The sequence below is a fragment of the Condylostylus longicornis genome, unplaced genomic scaffold, assembly GCF_029603195.1.
Source record: "Condylostylus longicornis isolate FDR11 unplaced genomic scaffold, ASM2960319v2 ptg000040l, whole genome shotgun sequence".
NCBI classification, from domain to species: domain Eukaryota; kingdom Metazoa; phylum Arthropoda; class Insecta; order Diptera; family Dolichopodidae; genus Condylostylus; species Condylostylus longicornis.
This window is the reverse complement of record NW_026578009.1, coordinates 5946455-5961830: the sequence shown is the minus strand read 5'-3', so window position 1 is coordinate 5961830 and position 15376 is coordinate 5946455. Positions and strand designations below refer to the sequence as shown.

Here is a 15376-nt window from a genome sequence, read left to right as displayed (position 1 = left end):
ATATAAAAAAAAAAAAAACAAAACTTGATCAGAATTTAAAATATGTTTTATAAAAATATAGAAAAAAATTAATAATATTATAATTAACATAAAAATGCTAAAACTGCCATAATTTTAATTAACTACTTCATTTTAATTATATGCAAAATAAATAAAAAATTATTTAATAAATTTCAAATAAACTAATTTTTTAAATTATTTTTTGGGTAATTTTTTCGAATATTTTCCGTATCAGATGAAAAGAAAAAAATTAAATACGTATGTAAAGCATTGTCTTATATTTGAATGAAATTTCCAATTAAATTTTATTTTAATAAAAAAAATATAATTATGTATTAAAATATTCTAATAAATAAAAATAATACATAATGTCAAACAACTGTTGCTTTGCTTAGATCAAGCATTAAACTTTTGTAATCGCAAATAAGTAATTATCAGTTAACAAGCAACAAGCTTCATCATTTACAGAAAGGGAGGAACTTAAAAAGTAGATGATATAGTTTTGATATAGGAAAAAATATTATTGAATCATGTATTTTATAACTTCAGTAATTACAATACTAATTAAGATGAATATTTTTCATTTAATTTCGAAAAGAAACCCAAAAATCTGTTATATTAAAATTAAAAACTGCCTTAGGTTCTACGTACACATACATACGTACACATATTATTTTTTTTTAATTATTTAATGAAATTTAAAAAAGTGCACTGACAATATTCGAATAAAACAAAAAAAAAAAAGAAATCGACAAATTATATAAAAAGAAAAAAAAAAAAGAAAATCTAATAAAACAAAAAATATAAAAGAAAATATTTGGAAAAAGAAAACAAAACTTTCATTTAAAATTTTAAACATTAATTAACAATTTTATTAATGTGTAGAGAAATGAAAAAAGTTTTGTGATTTCTGTTGAACATTTCACCCAGAGTTAAAAACAAACACTGCATTTAAAAGTATATATATATATTTTAAATTAATGTCTAACAAAATATAAAACTTATATAAAAAAAAAAAAATTTGGAATTAAAATGTATAGCAAAAGAAAAAAAAAAAAGAACTTTTTTTTTAAGAAAATAAAATATAAATATAGTTAAATTATTATACCTCGAATAATTTTTTTATTTGTTAAATTAGTAAAAGTGAAATATATTCAGAGAAAAATTAATAAAAATTAAAGAAAAATATATATGTAATATAATTATATGATTTAATTTATTTAAAGAAAAATTTATTTTAAATAAATTATTTTAAATCATATATTATACATATATATATTTATATTAATATATATTTTTTTCAAGAAAATTAATTCGAATGTAATTAAAGAACCATTATACTTAATATATTAATTATTGTATAATAGAATAATTTTTTTTTTTTTTTGTGTAATAAAAATTTTCAAGTATTATGACCTGACAAAATATTTCAAAATGCAATTCAATCCTTTTTTTATTGATATTTTACAAAAATAAATTCTTTCATGTTAAAAACACAATGTTTCATTTCAAATAATACAAAAATGTAAAGCATTTTTTTGTTTTTTGTTTAGAAACATCCATATTTTCTTAATTCAATAATTTTTAAATAATTATATATTAGATAATTCATAATTTAATACTTAAATTATTTTCTGTTCTACGAATAACATGAAGTCTATGATAAATATTAAATACATAATGTAAATTCAAAATTTTAGAATAATTTAAAATTTATAAATACTTATATTTTTGACCTTCATTATTTAAACTTTGCCCTGAAATATTATTACATACTTATATACATATTTTTTAATTATTTTTATAATCATAATCTTTAATATTTTTAAAATTTTAAAGATTTTCTATATTAGAGAAAAGAAAATAAACATCACATTATTACATAATTTTTTAATTTTTTCATATCCCTTTTTTTTTCTATGACCTCTTTAATAAATGTAAATTAAAATGAAGATTATTGAAAAAACTAATATTATTTTTCAAATTATAAAATAAGTCATTATTATTTTTATAAATACATATGTAGGTATACATAGATTTTGTTCATAATACTTGAAAATTCAATTATTTTAAATTGTTTTAAGTCATTTAAATATATTATATTTAAAAAAAAAAAAAAGAAAAAAAATGTTATTTGTACGCTTCATTGTGCTTTTTTTTCACTAGAATATTTTACATACATACATACATACATACATACATATTTTAATAATATAAAATAATTTTATAAAAATAAATTTTTTTTTATTTTGTAAATAGAATATTAAATCGCAGAGTAAAATTTTTACAAAAGAAAATGATGATATTTTAATATTAAAATATTATTAAATTAAAAATATCTAATGAAAAGTATTAAAAATATATAAAAACTAAAAAATAAATGTTGTTTTGTCTTCTTATAATATTACCTACTCTAATAATTTTATATAATAATAATATTTAAATTATATACAAAATTGCACTGCTCTAATTAGATACTTAACAGGGCAGTGGAAAATGGAATAATTTCATTAATTCTTTGAAAGTTTTTTAATAAAAAATTACTTCTAAAAAATTTCAGTTTAGCCTTAATGAGTCTTGATGATTTTGTTGTTTTAACAATTTGCCAATCTATTCTTAATGAATAAAATGGCAAATTTACAATTAAGTTAGCTGAAATCAATAGCATGATACCAAAAAATATTATTTGCTGAAAGGAAGGATCCTCTTAACCTAACTGATAGTTCGATTTTTGTTTCATTTTACGTTTTGTTAATTTCCCTGGTTACCATCAGAATCTCACATGAAAAGATTTTTGCCACTCATTTGTCATGTTTCCCTCGAAATTTTGCGAAATAATTTTATTATTGTTTGACTTCTATTAAATTTGTCTTGATACACATATTTTGTTTTTATTATTAAATAATCATTGCTCCGTATTCTTTTAATTCAATTATTTTAAAGAACTTTGTGATATTATTTTGCTAAAATAAATTTCTATTATTTGAATAGAATAAATTGCAAGCTGGAAAATTGCTGTTTTTATATTATTGTCTCTTAACCTCCACTTTTAAGTCTGATCATTCTATTTTTTGCAACATTAAAAAAATGCATACACATATATTACATATATGCACAACTAGATAGAAAAATTGCATTTTTATTTACTAAAAAATTTATTTTTGGATTAATTACTATTTACATTATTTGAGTTATAAAATGTAGGTACTATATTCGAAAACAATTATGTAATTTAAAAAATGAAAACGCTTCTATTATTTAAAAGTAAATAGTCGTCTAATCATCATACATATATGTTATCTCTAAAAAAAAAAAGAAAAAAAATTTTAAAAATAAATTTTTAAAATTTATTAAAAATTAAAATTAGATTTTTATTCACAATTTGTTTAAATAAACTAAATGAACTCATACAAAACTAAAGATTTTGGAAATTAAAAAAAAAAAGACTATATTATGTTGAAAGGAGGAGGTAGCAGCAAAAGCATCAATAAAATTGCACTTAAACTAAAGTTTATGTTTCAAAATGTTAATGTCACTGCAAATAAAAATATTTTTAATATTAAAATTAAAATAAATAATCTTACAGAGAAAACAATACACATAATAAAAAAACATATAATTTAATATAAAAAATATTTACAATTGTAATTCTTCCTCTAAAGGCAAAGGGGCAAAATAGAAATTAACACGATCTTCAGTAACACCATCAACAGAATTTGGTTTCCAGTTCGGCTTTTGATCTTTATCAATTAATAAAGCTCGAACTCCTTCCTTAAAGTCACTGTCTTCCATAAACCGCAATACCTAAATTAAATTTATGTATGTAGTTGTTAAGCTTATGCATTCATTAAAATAAATTATTTACCATTCGATATTCCATTTTCAGACATTCTTGAAGCGACATACAACTTCCAAGTTCTAGTTGGTATTTGGAAACTTTAAGACTTGTTGGAGACATTTTTAATAAAGTCTGCAATTTTTTTTTTTATATTATTATCACATTGAAATAATTTTAATTTTTTCTTTTACCTTTAATGTTGATTCCGCCCATTTACTTCCATCTTTTTCTAAACTTTTTAAGATTTCTTCTAAACTTCGTTTACTAAAGTGTTTATTTATTTTCTCTAAATGTTCTTGCAATACAAATTCTCTACTTGGCAATGTTGAAAATGCAGATAATATATTAGGTATTTCGATGATATCTTTGCAGTCTGTTAAGGCCTTTTCTAAATCATTGAGTTTTGAGCTTTCACAATAATGTGTTGCTATACCCGCTCTCAAAACATCTTCACCTTTTAATCTATAACCGGTTAAACCCAGATATAAACCTAAGTTACCTTGGAGACGTGGTAGAAAATATGATCCACCAACATCTGGAAATAGCCCGATTGCCGTTTCTGGCATAGCAAACATTGTCCTTTCCGTTGCAACACGATATTTACCATGAACTGATAATCCAACGCCACCGCCCATTGTTATACCATCGATAAATGCAATATATGGAATGCGATATGATCCTATTAGGGCATTCATTTGATATTCTTCACGAAAAAATGATTTCGATTCTTCAGTAAGACCAGCTTCAACAATAGCACGAACGTCACCACCGGCGCAAAAACTCTTTTCACCGGCTCCTTTCACAATGACCAAACTTTTTGTTCGTTCCCAAGTTTTTAGATGTTTTGTAATTTGTCTCACCATATCTAAATTCAAAGCGTTAAGGGCTTTGGGACGGTTCACTGTAAGTATGCCACATATGGGATGGTCATTAGCAATAATTGTCGCTTCAGTGTTTGCTGTTGATAAAGATTTTGCTACAACCATTTTATTGCTTTGAAGATTCCGCACTAATTGCCTCGCTGCAATCTGAAATATAGTAAATGTATTAACTTCATGTTGACTTTTGTACCTTAGTACTTAATTACCATTTTTTAATAATTGAGTATGTCCAATGTCAAAAAGGAATATAACGAAATAGGCAACTTGGTGTGTGTTTCACTTTTATACATCAACATCATTTACAACTACATTCATGAAAACAAGTTGTCAATTGACTAATTGTCACGAAGAAAAGCAAATAGCGGTTTGCTTTTTTTTTATTATTCTCTTTGTAAATGCCGCAAATCAAAAAGAGTCATTCACAATCAAATATTCTGAAACATTAAACCCAATTATGTATGTAAATATCCAATTTTTTTTATTAAATTTTTAAAATTAGCTCTTCAAATCTTACACCTTTCTTTTTGTAGATCAGAATCTATAATGAAATTATTTAACTTGAGAGATTGTTAAAAAATATGTAAGCTACCGCATTTTTTTTTTAATTTCCAATATTAATGTTAAACAACATATAGACATATAACATAACATATTAAGCAACATATTAACGTTAAATTTAAGAAACAAAAGTCTATTGATAATTACTTTACGTAGGATACGTAGTAACAGAAATGAACTATATACATAAATATCCATTAGATATGGAGAAAAGTTTTGAATGAAATTTCAATGGAAGGCAAAAGTTGTGTAAGAAACTTGACAAATTTCAGTTTTTCCATCAGCTGTGGTAAAAAACAAAGAAAAATTTGTGTTATTATTTTCTCATAGCATCTTTTCTGGGAATACTTCGTAAATCTGTACCCTATTTCACCAACTGATTTTTCACTTCTACTTTTTAACTTTTTATGAAAGTACTTTATTAGCATAGTTCGGTAGTTTGACTTTTTATTAAAGTCAAAACACTAAAATTTTAAGTTAACATTAGCATAGTGTTGTAACTAACAACTAGACAAAAAATGTGGTTGGTGCAATAGGACCCTAGTATTATCTGACATAATAAAATTTGCGTTCCATTTTCGTTCATTAGTCATGAGTGTACAAAAAGTGGAGGTATTCTTTACTTATGTATCGAAAAAAAGCCGTTCCATATGCAAACTACGCATATGTACTAATAAATTACGTAAACGCTACGCAAATAATGATATAAATAAATAACAATGTAAGCCATATAAATCTTGTCAATATTTCAAGAGAGAAATTTCATAAAAACTCTGTAGATAGTACGGCACCGTGCTATTTAAATAAAATTTTCTATTTTTCCCCACCCCTATGAAAATTAGTATGCCGGTTTTCTGTTCAATAGTTGATACATCAAGTGTGATTTCAATGACAAGTCAATTTAGTATTTTAATTGTTTAAAGAATATTTCTAACTGGCGAATTTTATACTTGATTCCTTGTTCTTGCTTAATGCTTGTTCACTAAAAGTGAAAATTAAAAAAAAAAAGAAAATAGTTGCAGAAAGTGTAGTAATATCAGAAAAAAACAAAAACAATTACTTATTAATTTTCCAGAAAATTTCTGTGTTTTCGAAATTACATTCAATACAGGGATCACTTAATATCAGGTAAGTTTTACTAAATATAAGCGAAAAAATGGCCCATTTTGTAAAATAAATTCAATCATTAAGTTATTATTCAAATTTAGTAAATTTGTAAAATCTTAAACATATTACAAAAATCAAATTTTAAAAACATACGCCTGAGTATGATACCCCTTGGCTATCGGAATGAGAAACATTATTATAGGTTATGTTAATAGAAGATGATAGATAATATTTTTAAAATATATACATACATATGTACATTGTAGGTGCGGAGGTGCCTCTGTAGATGCTTAAAGTTATTTAAAGTAGTTTATCATTATTTTAATAAAATTTATTAAATTATGTACCTAGGTATTATTCAATTTCGTAGATTAAAAGAAAAACCTAAAGTTCATATGTGGGCTATTCTTTACACATATGTATATAACATACATTGAATTCATCAATATTAAAAAAAAGATTTGCTAACACTTAAGTCCTATTTTTTTTTCTACACCACCGTAGGATATTTGTAACTTTTGCGACAAAATGTTATTTCGAGCTGTTATCAAAGAATCCCATATTATGAAAGAATTCTACAACACCATTGTGACTCTATCAAAATTAACAAAGCAATGTGTTATGATAATATCATCCGACAAAGTAAATTTCATTATAAATGAGGAAACAACTAGTGTCGCTCCACTTATATGGACTGAGATCCAATGCGTAGCGTATTTTGATGAATATAAAATGGATGGATTAGATGCTAAGAATAATCAGATTTTTTTATCATTCAATCCAGCTAATTTATCTAGAGCATTGCAATTGCTACGTGGTAATCCAGCTGTATGCAAAATAAAACTTTCAAATAAACAGTTTCCCTGTTTAACAATTGAAATTGAACTACCATCTCCGAATAATATACAAAATCGGCATATTGTTCATGATGTTCCAATTACTTTAATACCACGTGATGAATGGTCATCATACAATATACCGCAAACACAAAAACCAAATATTTGTTTGGGTTTACCAAGTATTCGATTTATAAGAAATTTAGTAGATAAATTAAAAAATTTATCACCATCCATTACATTCTATGGAACTAACGAAGGTGAATTAAGCGTTGTAATCGAATCGGATTCATTAACGTTATGTTCAAGATATCGAAACTTGGATGTTAAATCAACTAACCGAGATAATATGGAAGTTGATGACCACCATAATGTGGAAGTTGGCATACCTGCTAATAAAAAAAATGTACAAAATATTAACTCTGGCAGACTAAAAACTAAACCTAATTACTTCGAATCATCATGCTTGGTTGACTGTAAAAAAACTTCAATGTTTTTAACTGCTTTGCAAGTAACAAATGCTGAATTGTCTTTTAGTATTATAAAAGATCATTTAATACAAATGGATATTGAAATTGGTTGGGGTCTATTCATCCATTGTATTGTTCCAGCCATTTGCTGTTAATTCAAGAAATTTTTGTTAAATAAACTTTATAAAATAATTTGCAAATTTTATTTTTACTTCGCAATTTTAAATGGTAACAGCTCGAAAAACTCTTAATAAAAAGAAACTGAAACCAAATTCTTTAACAAGCCTGCTTTTCGTCGTAAAATTAAATTTTATTTTATTTTTACTAGTTCGAAAATTTAAATGATTTGTTAGTAAGGCTATAATTAAACTTTCTCTTGCACAATTCTTTAATTGTACCTAAACGAGTTATTTACATAATAAACTGGTAAATTTTTTGAGAAATTGATTAATATAAATGATAACAACTGCACAAATTTCCTCTTTGACCAAAAAGTTGAACTTAATTTTGTTGAACATAAATATTATTTGCCCGGGGTTTATGTTCGTTTAATTTTTCCATCAATCCAATCTTGAATTTTTTTTTTTTTTTTTTGAGTTTCGAAAATTTATAAAGTTAAATAGTCTTAGTTAAAGAAAATTTAAAGATGAAACAAAAAAATATGTGTTTACTTTTAGAAAAATTAACGCAATTAAAAGAAAATGAGTGAGTCCGCTGGCAATTGGTGCTTAATTGAAAGCGATCCAGGAGTTTTTACTGAATTAATCAGAGAATTTGGTTGTGAAGGAGTACAAGTTGAAGAACTCTGGAGTTTGGATGCGGAATCATTTGCTAATTTGGAACCAGTACACGGTTTAATATTTCTATTTAAATGGGTTGAAGATAATGATCAACGTGGATCAGTTGTCAAAGACTCGCGTCTTAATAAAATATTTTTCGCAAAACAAGTAATTAGCAATGCTTGTGCAACACAGGCTATATTAAGTATTTTATTAAACAGTAATCATCCAGATATAAAACTTGGTTCCACACTAACAGATTTTAAAGAATTTTGTTCAAGCTTTGACCCGTATAATAAAGGTTTGACATTGAGTAATGCATCCGAAATACGTAAAGTGCATAATTCATTTGCTCGACAAACTCTTTTCGAATTAGATACTTCAAATATAAATAAAGATGAAGATGTTTTTCATTTTATTGGTTATATACCTATTGATGGCCATCTATATGAATTGGATGGTTTAAAAGAAGGGCCTATTGATTTGGGTCCAGTTACACCGTCACAAAATTGGTTAGATATTGTAAGGCCAATTATTGAAAAACGTATGGAAAAATACAGTGAAGGTGAAGTACTTTTTAATTTAATGGCATTAGTATCAGATAGACAATTAATATATCAACGAGAATTGGATAAAATAAAAAATTCTGGTGCAGAGGGTGCCGATGATTCCCAAAGTGAGATCATACGAATTAAATCATTGATGGAATATGATATTGCCAAGAAAAAACGTTATAAGATTGAAAATATTCGTCGAAAACATAATTATTTACCATTTATTGTTGAATTATTGAAAATGCTTGGAGAGCAAGGTCAATTAATGCCATTATATGAAAAAGCAAAACAACGAGCTTTGGAAAGGCGTCAACAAAATTCAAAACAACAAAATAAAATGGCTGTAGATGAAAGTTAAACCGCATGACTTTGAAAAATAAAAAATAAAAACACAAAATAAAATTGCATTTTATAAGTTATATGTTGTAACGCTAAAAATAAATTTTTTAAACCTACTTTTTTTTTTTTTGCCAAATTTTAACAAAGTGTATCTTGACTACCTAAACTTAAATGATATTAACATATGTTCTTATTTATATGAATTGAAAAATTTCTAAATTTTTTACACATAATATATTACGTTTATAAAATTTTATGTATTTAATTTTTAATACAAAACAAATTTTGGAACCATCATTCAAAATTCTATTTTTATTACTATTTACTTTTCTAAATCATTCGGAATAATAGCTAATGCATGCATAATATATTTTTGTGAATTATGCTGAATTAAGAAAACGAAGAAAATAACCCAATTTTTAAAGGTGTTTTTTTACAACTTTTATTTAACTAGAAACAAAATATTTAGGTTACGATTGTTTAATTATTTAGAATACGAAACTGGCAACTAAGCATATTAAAAATTCATAATTCTTAAAATAAAAAACTTTAAAAAGCCATTAATTCACCGTAAACGTTGAAACGTAATCAAAGTACCATATTAATTTCTACATGTATATTAATTTCTTCAATGAATAAAGTTATTTTGAATTAATTTTATGAAAAAACATAATTAAAAAATTAAAAATAGTTAATTAGTCATAAGACCAGAGATATTGTAGAATATTATAGAATAAAAATATACAGTTAAAGATATTGGCCATTGGCCATAATTGGTTCACCACTTGTTATTTATGAGTTATAGCAAAAATCAGTTTCTTTTTATGCCGAATTAATTTAAAATGTGATATTTACCATAAGTAGATAGTAAGTTAGTTGATTTAAGTATTAAATTCTTATTTAAATTCACTTATTTTAGTCATGTTGATATTACCTATTTTGTAAAAATATTTGAAAATTAATTATTGAATTTAGTTATTCTTCTGGAGAAATTTCTAGCAGTTACAACTTAGCTAGTTCAAAAAAATTTAAAAATAATGCATCACTTACAGAAAACTATTAGAAAAGAGGTCGCGTTTCAGAAGTAAGCGAAAGAGACTAAATAGGTTCATCTTCTGTTATTAAGAAAAAATTAAAATATAGTGTGCGTGACATATTCAAAAAATATATAAAAAGATTCGAAGACTAACAGAACACCGCACAGAATAGAATTGAAACACAAAAATTGAAGTGGGGACATAGTTGGGTATACTAGTAAGATTGCCGAATTATTTGTACTTACGAGTGTGTTAACCTATTTCAAATTTATGCTTAAATTAAACCCTCACATTTTCTTTAAGAACTTTTTAAAAACCATTAACTTTAAAATAAAAAATTGTTGTAACTTAAACAGAGATTCTTAGATAAATTTTATTCATAATGAGTAAAGTTTACTTGTTCTACATTACCATCTCATTTAGGAAAGTGTTAATTAATTAACACTTTTATTATTTAACATTTATTATTATTATTTTTATTATTATTATTATTATTTTTATTATTATTATTATTATTTTTATTATTATTATTATTTTCATTCTTACTATGCAATGTAATGCATAACACCAAATATTGTAGAAATATATTATTCATTTTTACAAAATCAATCACAGGAAACTCTAACTTTATGTGCTTTATCACAAGTTATAGTAGCATACTAAAATTAATTTTTGAACTTCGTTACAAGAAGAAATTCTCAAATATATACTTACATAAATTGCTACAGTTGTGATCAAAAGATTGGCAAAAGTGATGTTAATAGAAGTAAAAATAGTGAACATTATAAAATTGCAATATGTATATTTTTACGTTAAAAACAAATTAAAATAGAAAAATAAAAACGCAACAAAAAATTATGGTAATCGTATATAAGAAGCACTGAAACAAAACAAGCACAAAATTTCTTAAAATTTGGACCCATTCTTTCATCAAGTTTCGGGAAATTCAATTGACTCCGAAATTTGAAAATTAAATTTGATTTTTATTGAGAAAATTAATGATCTTTTATTCATTAGAAAGGATCACAGAAGTGTGCAAATATTAGCAGTCTCTTTCTTTTAGCAATCTCTTTATGTAGTTATGTATGTATTCTACAGAATCCAAGTTCTAATGTAGATAATATTTATGTACATTATTTATTTGCGCTATGATTTGTTATAGACTTTACTTACTTTTACAGTTAAAATTATAACTGTAAAAGTAAGTAACTTTTATTTTAAATTTACTTGAAAAAAAAAAACAATTAAGCAAAAGGTTTTTCACTACTGCATTGCACAAACTGACACTGTTGAATATTGCGCAACTAAATCATTGTAGTGGTATTTTTATACACGTGCTTTCTTTAACACATTTTCATATTATCTATCTACCATAACATTATATACACTCGCATATTGTAATTGCATACATGGTACAAACAAACAATATCAAATTATAGATATACATATAACATGTAAATATGCAGATAATCTACATAATAACGGTGGAATAATAGAAATATATGTATAAAATTTTAGAATTTATTATATACATATAACATGTGCTTCGAAAAAGATAAAAAATAAATTAACAATGAATTTTGTTTTTAACACAAGTTCATCATTTTTTTTCATAGCTGTTGCGAGTGCGCATTACACAATAATACCAATTAATTACATACAATATTTTCATTTGTGTTTAGTTTGAAATTGAGAAGAAAATTTCTTTCATATAAAATAAGTTATTTATTGTTCAATAATATAATACACAAAAAATGTATGTATTAAATATTTATTATTTTATATTGCGGCAGAAATAATACGTCGTAACAATAATAATATCATCTTTTTATTTTAGTCGTAATTTTCAATTCAATTGAAAATCAAGGCCTTAAAACAGGATAGAGAGTACTTTAACTGGATGGAAAATATAAAAGAGAATGCCTTACGCATATTATTACAAAAACCATATTTGTCCATTATGATAACATCCAAATTCGATAGAAAAAATCGCACATGTAATAATAAAAAAATAAATAAAAGTTGTTTGTATTCCAGCAAGGTTTAAAAATAAAAATTAGTATATTTTTAAAAGGGTTTTTATCGTTTCTCTCCTAAAGAAATTTCCGTATTTCAATGATTCAACAAAAAAGGTTTATTATTTTTATGTCCTTTTGTGCTTATATTATTTTGTAAGAAATACATTGGGGTAGAGTTTCAAAACTACTTCAAATTTATATTTTTATTTCGTTGCAAATTAATCGCCCCATATTGTCAATCATTTAAAAGAATTTCTTCTCTACTACGAGGTGGATTAAAAATATTGTGCTCAAAATATTTCGGCATAAATAAAATATGTACAATGAAATGAAGACCTATCGTACTGCTTATATCTCTTTAAATTAATAAGAAATACATATGTACATACATGTACAGATTTTAAGTTTAAACCACATTTACAACAATTAAACAGGAATCTATATACATAAGAACTTATGTAGGTATTGTACCTCGGTGTAATAAAATTTGTGTTTTTGTTATGACAATATTATTGTAAAAATATACATTACATAGTTTGTGTTTTATTTACATACATATGTATGTACATAATGTAAAGATAATGGAAATTTTATAATTCAGGGTTTTCTTTTTTTCTTTTTTGTTGTTTTTGCATTAGAATTCTGTTTTGATTTTCTTGAGTATGAATTAATGTTTATTTTGAAAATATTTAAATAAAGCTTATATCCATATGCTTATGTATGTACATATGTATATAATCCATGGATATTTTTATTTATTTATATACATATATCTCCACATAAGCCACGCCAATATATGCTCTATATTTACATAACTGCAAATATATTATTAAAATATGTATTTATAAATATTTAAAAGTGTACGTATTAAACGTATTATTAAAAACAAAACAAAATACACAGCAAACGAAAATTACAGATTTTTCATTTGTTTGTTACAAGCTCCCGCAGTACCTACAAGATTTTTAAAGAAATTGTATTAAAAAAATTATTAGCTTGAGTTAGGGATTATGTACATATATACTTAAGTATATAAAGAATATATGCAGTAAAATTTGAAATATCTACTTACAACATTGCATTAGGTACCTGTATACGAGTTTGGTAAACGAAATTGTAAAGTGAAGGATACCAAACACATTTTTGTTTTTACAGTAGTGATTTTTCAAAAAAAAAGAACTCGAAACACCTACAATAATATGTTTAATGCTGCATAACAATAAATAAAAGTTTTGCCGCATTAAAATTTCAATTGTATGAAAAGCAAAAGACTGTTACAGCCTGATCGTGTTTTTACAGTCTCGCTTTTTTACTCACTTTTTATTCATTTTCAAATCAGAATTATAAGTATTTTCTAATGGATATTTTACTTTTCCAATAAGATCACTCATTTTCAACTGGATTTTTGAATTTTTTCTCAAATTATCGACTGAATGTTTTACTTTCAAAATCAAAGTTTTTGAAAGAAAAACTTTTGTATACAATTAAAAAAAAAACGAGATATGCAATCGGAATAATTTTTCTCACTCGAAAATTACATTATACAAGTATATGATAGTTACTCACTTACTTCTCATTTTCCGAGTAAAATCAGGCCCTAATTTTTAGTTGCACTAATGAAAACCTTTATTAAATATTAATATTTTTACATAGTGTCTAGGTCTGTTTTCCTTGAATCAACCAGTCCATTCTTCATTTTAACGATTGAGTACAAAATTTCATTTTTGTCAGTTCACAATAGCAACGACTTTTGCCTAGCTAATTTTTCATTATTGTCAAACAAAATTCCATTTTGTCAACAATTCACCGAACTTATTGTTTTTGACAACATCCATTCACAAACCCTATTGAATTATTATTGAATTATTTTTCAACTGATTTTATCTCAAGTCTACATCAACAACCAGTGAAAATCACGAATTACAACGTGCTTGTAGCTTACGTTTTTAAAAACGTTTTTATAAAATTAAATTAAATTTATGATAATATAGAAAATGTAAATCTAAAATTGTCGAAAAATTAATATTCAATAATGAAAAAAAAATATCTATGAAATAATTTTTACTTTTTACATTTGTTTTGTCATCTTTGAAAAAAACGAAATTTTTCTCTTCAAATAACAAATTAAAAAACTTTCTTAAAATTTTATACTTTTACTATTCCTACTATAGTAGAACAAAAAGAGACAAAAATATGCATTTTAAATGTTCAATAAAAATACTTACATATTCAAAAAAGTAAAAATGACAACGAAAAAATAAAAAAATAAATTATTAAATATTTTATATGGAAATTAAAAACTGCAGTATGTCAAAGTCAATGTTTGTAAAATAGTACATTTCCATTTAATTGAGAGTGATTACTGTTATATTTTTGAATTAATATAATTTACTCGATAATAAATATATTTTATTTTTTATGATTGAGGAAGTATTGTCCAACTTTTCGCGTTTACAGAATTTACAAATTGATTTTGATTTGAACACTGAAGTTTCTCAAAATTTTGTATTTCCTTGGAGACTAAAATCTATACGTATGCATGTCATGAAGGTATCGAAAAAATTATAGAGAGAGAGAGAAATTATGTTTGCACGCAAATTTATTTGTATGCAATTTCATGTTTATGTTTTTGGTTGGTGTAGGGAGTTTCGTAAACAGACAGACAAATAAATTAAAACTATTAGGCATATTATTTTCAAGAATTTTTGGAAACAAGCAAAATTAAAATATTTATTTTATTAAGTTTAATTTACCGTTATGAAAACGTGTACTTCAATTATTTTTCTTTATTAATTTACTTTTAAATTCCCGGTAAAGTTTAGAATATAAATGTCTAAAATTTGAATTTGGATGTTTCTAAAGTTGTAATATTCAACAACTTTCAAATTCTGACAATATCCAAAAGCGAGATATTTATAACCGTAACTTATTAGTAACTTGCATTACTGTAATCAGGTTC

General features: G+C 24.3%; 3 protein-coding genes across 5 annotated transcripts; 2 read left to right on the top strand and 1 right to left on the bottom strand.

Annotated features, from left to right (window-relative positions):
- Positions 1-3145: 3145 nt before the first annotated feature.
- On the bottom strand, positions 3146-5062 carry LOC129609688 (3-hydroxyisobutyryl-CoA hydrolase, mitochondrial). 3 transcript variants are annotated; one of them, XM_055521786.1, is made up of 5 exons: positions 4926-5062; positions 4030-4866; positions 3866-3970; positions 3641-3804; positions 3146-3302 (listed from the first exon to the last, which is right to left on the bottom strand). In XM_055521786.1, exons 1-5 carry the CDS (start codon positions 4926-4928, stop codon positions 3284-3286), a joined length of 1128 nt encoding a protein of 375 aa, XP_055377761.1. In that variant the 5' UTR covers positions 4929-5062; the 3' UTR covers positions 3146-3283. The 3 variants fall into 3 exon arrangements, with proteins under 3 accessions (XP_055377761.1, XP_055377760.1, XP_055377762.1); XM_055521785.1 differs by lacking the exon at positions 3146-3302 and adding an exon at positions 3325-3535; XM_055521787.1 differs by lacking the exon at positions 3146-3302 and having other exon boundaries at positions 3637-3804.
- Positions 5063-6865: 1803 nt separating this feature from the next.
- On the top strand, positions 6866-7973 carry LOC129609762 (checkpoint protein HUS1). The gene has a single exon (XM_055521880.1). The coding sequence runs from the start codon at positions 6913-6915 to the stop codon at positions 7843-7845; it is 933 nt and encodes a 310-aa protein (XP_055377855.1). The 5' UTR covers positions 6866-6912; the 3' UTR covers positions 7846-7973.
- Positions 7974-8362: 389 nt separating this feature from the next.
- On the top strand, positions 8363-9478 carry LOC129609716 (ubiquitin carboxyl-terminal hydrolase isozyme L5). The gene has a single exon (XM_055521826.1). It carries the CDS (start codon positions 8392-8394, stop codon positions 9379-9381), a length of 990 nt encoding a protein of 329 aa, XP_055377801.1. The 5' UTR covers positions 8363-8391; the 3' UTR covers positions 9382-9478.
- Positions 9479-15376: the final 5898 nt, after the last annotated feature.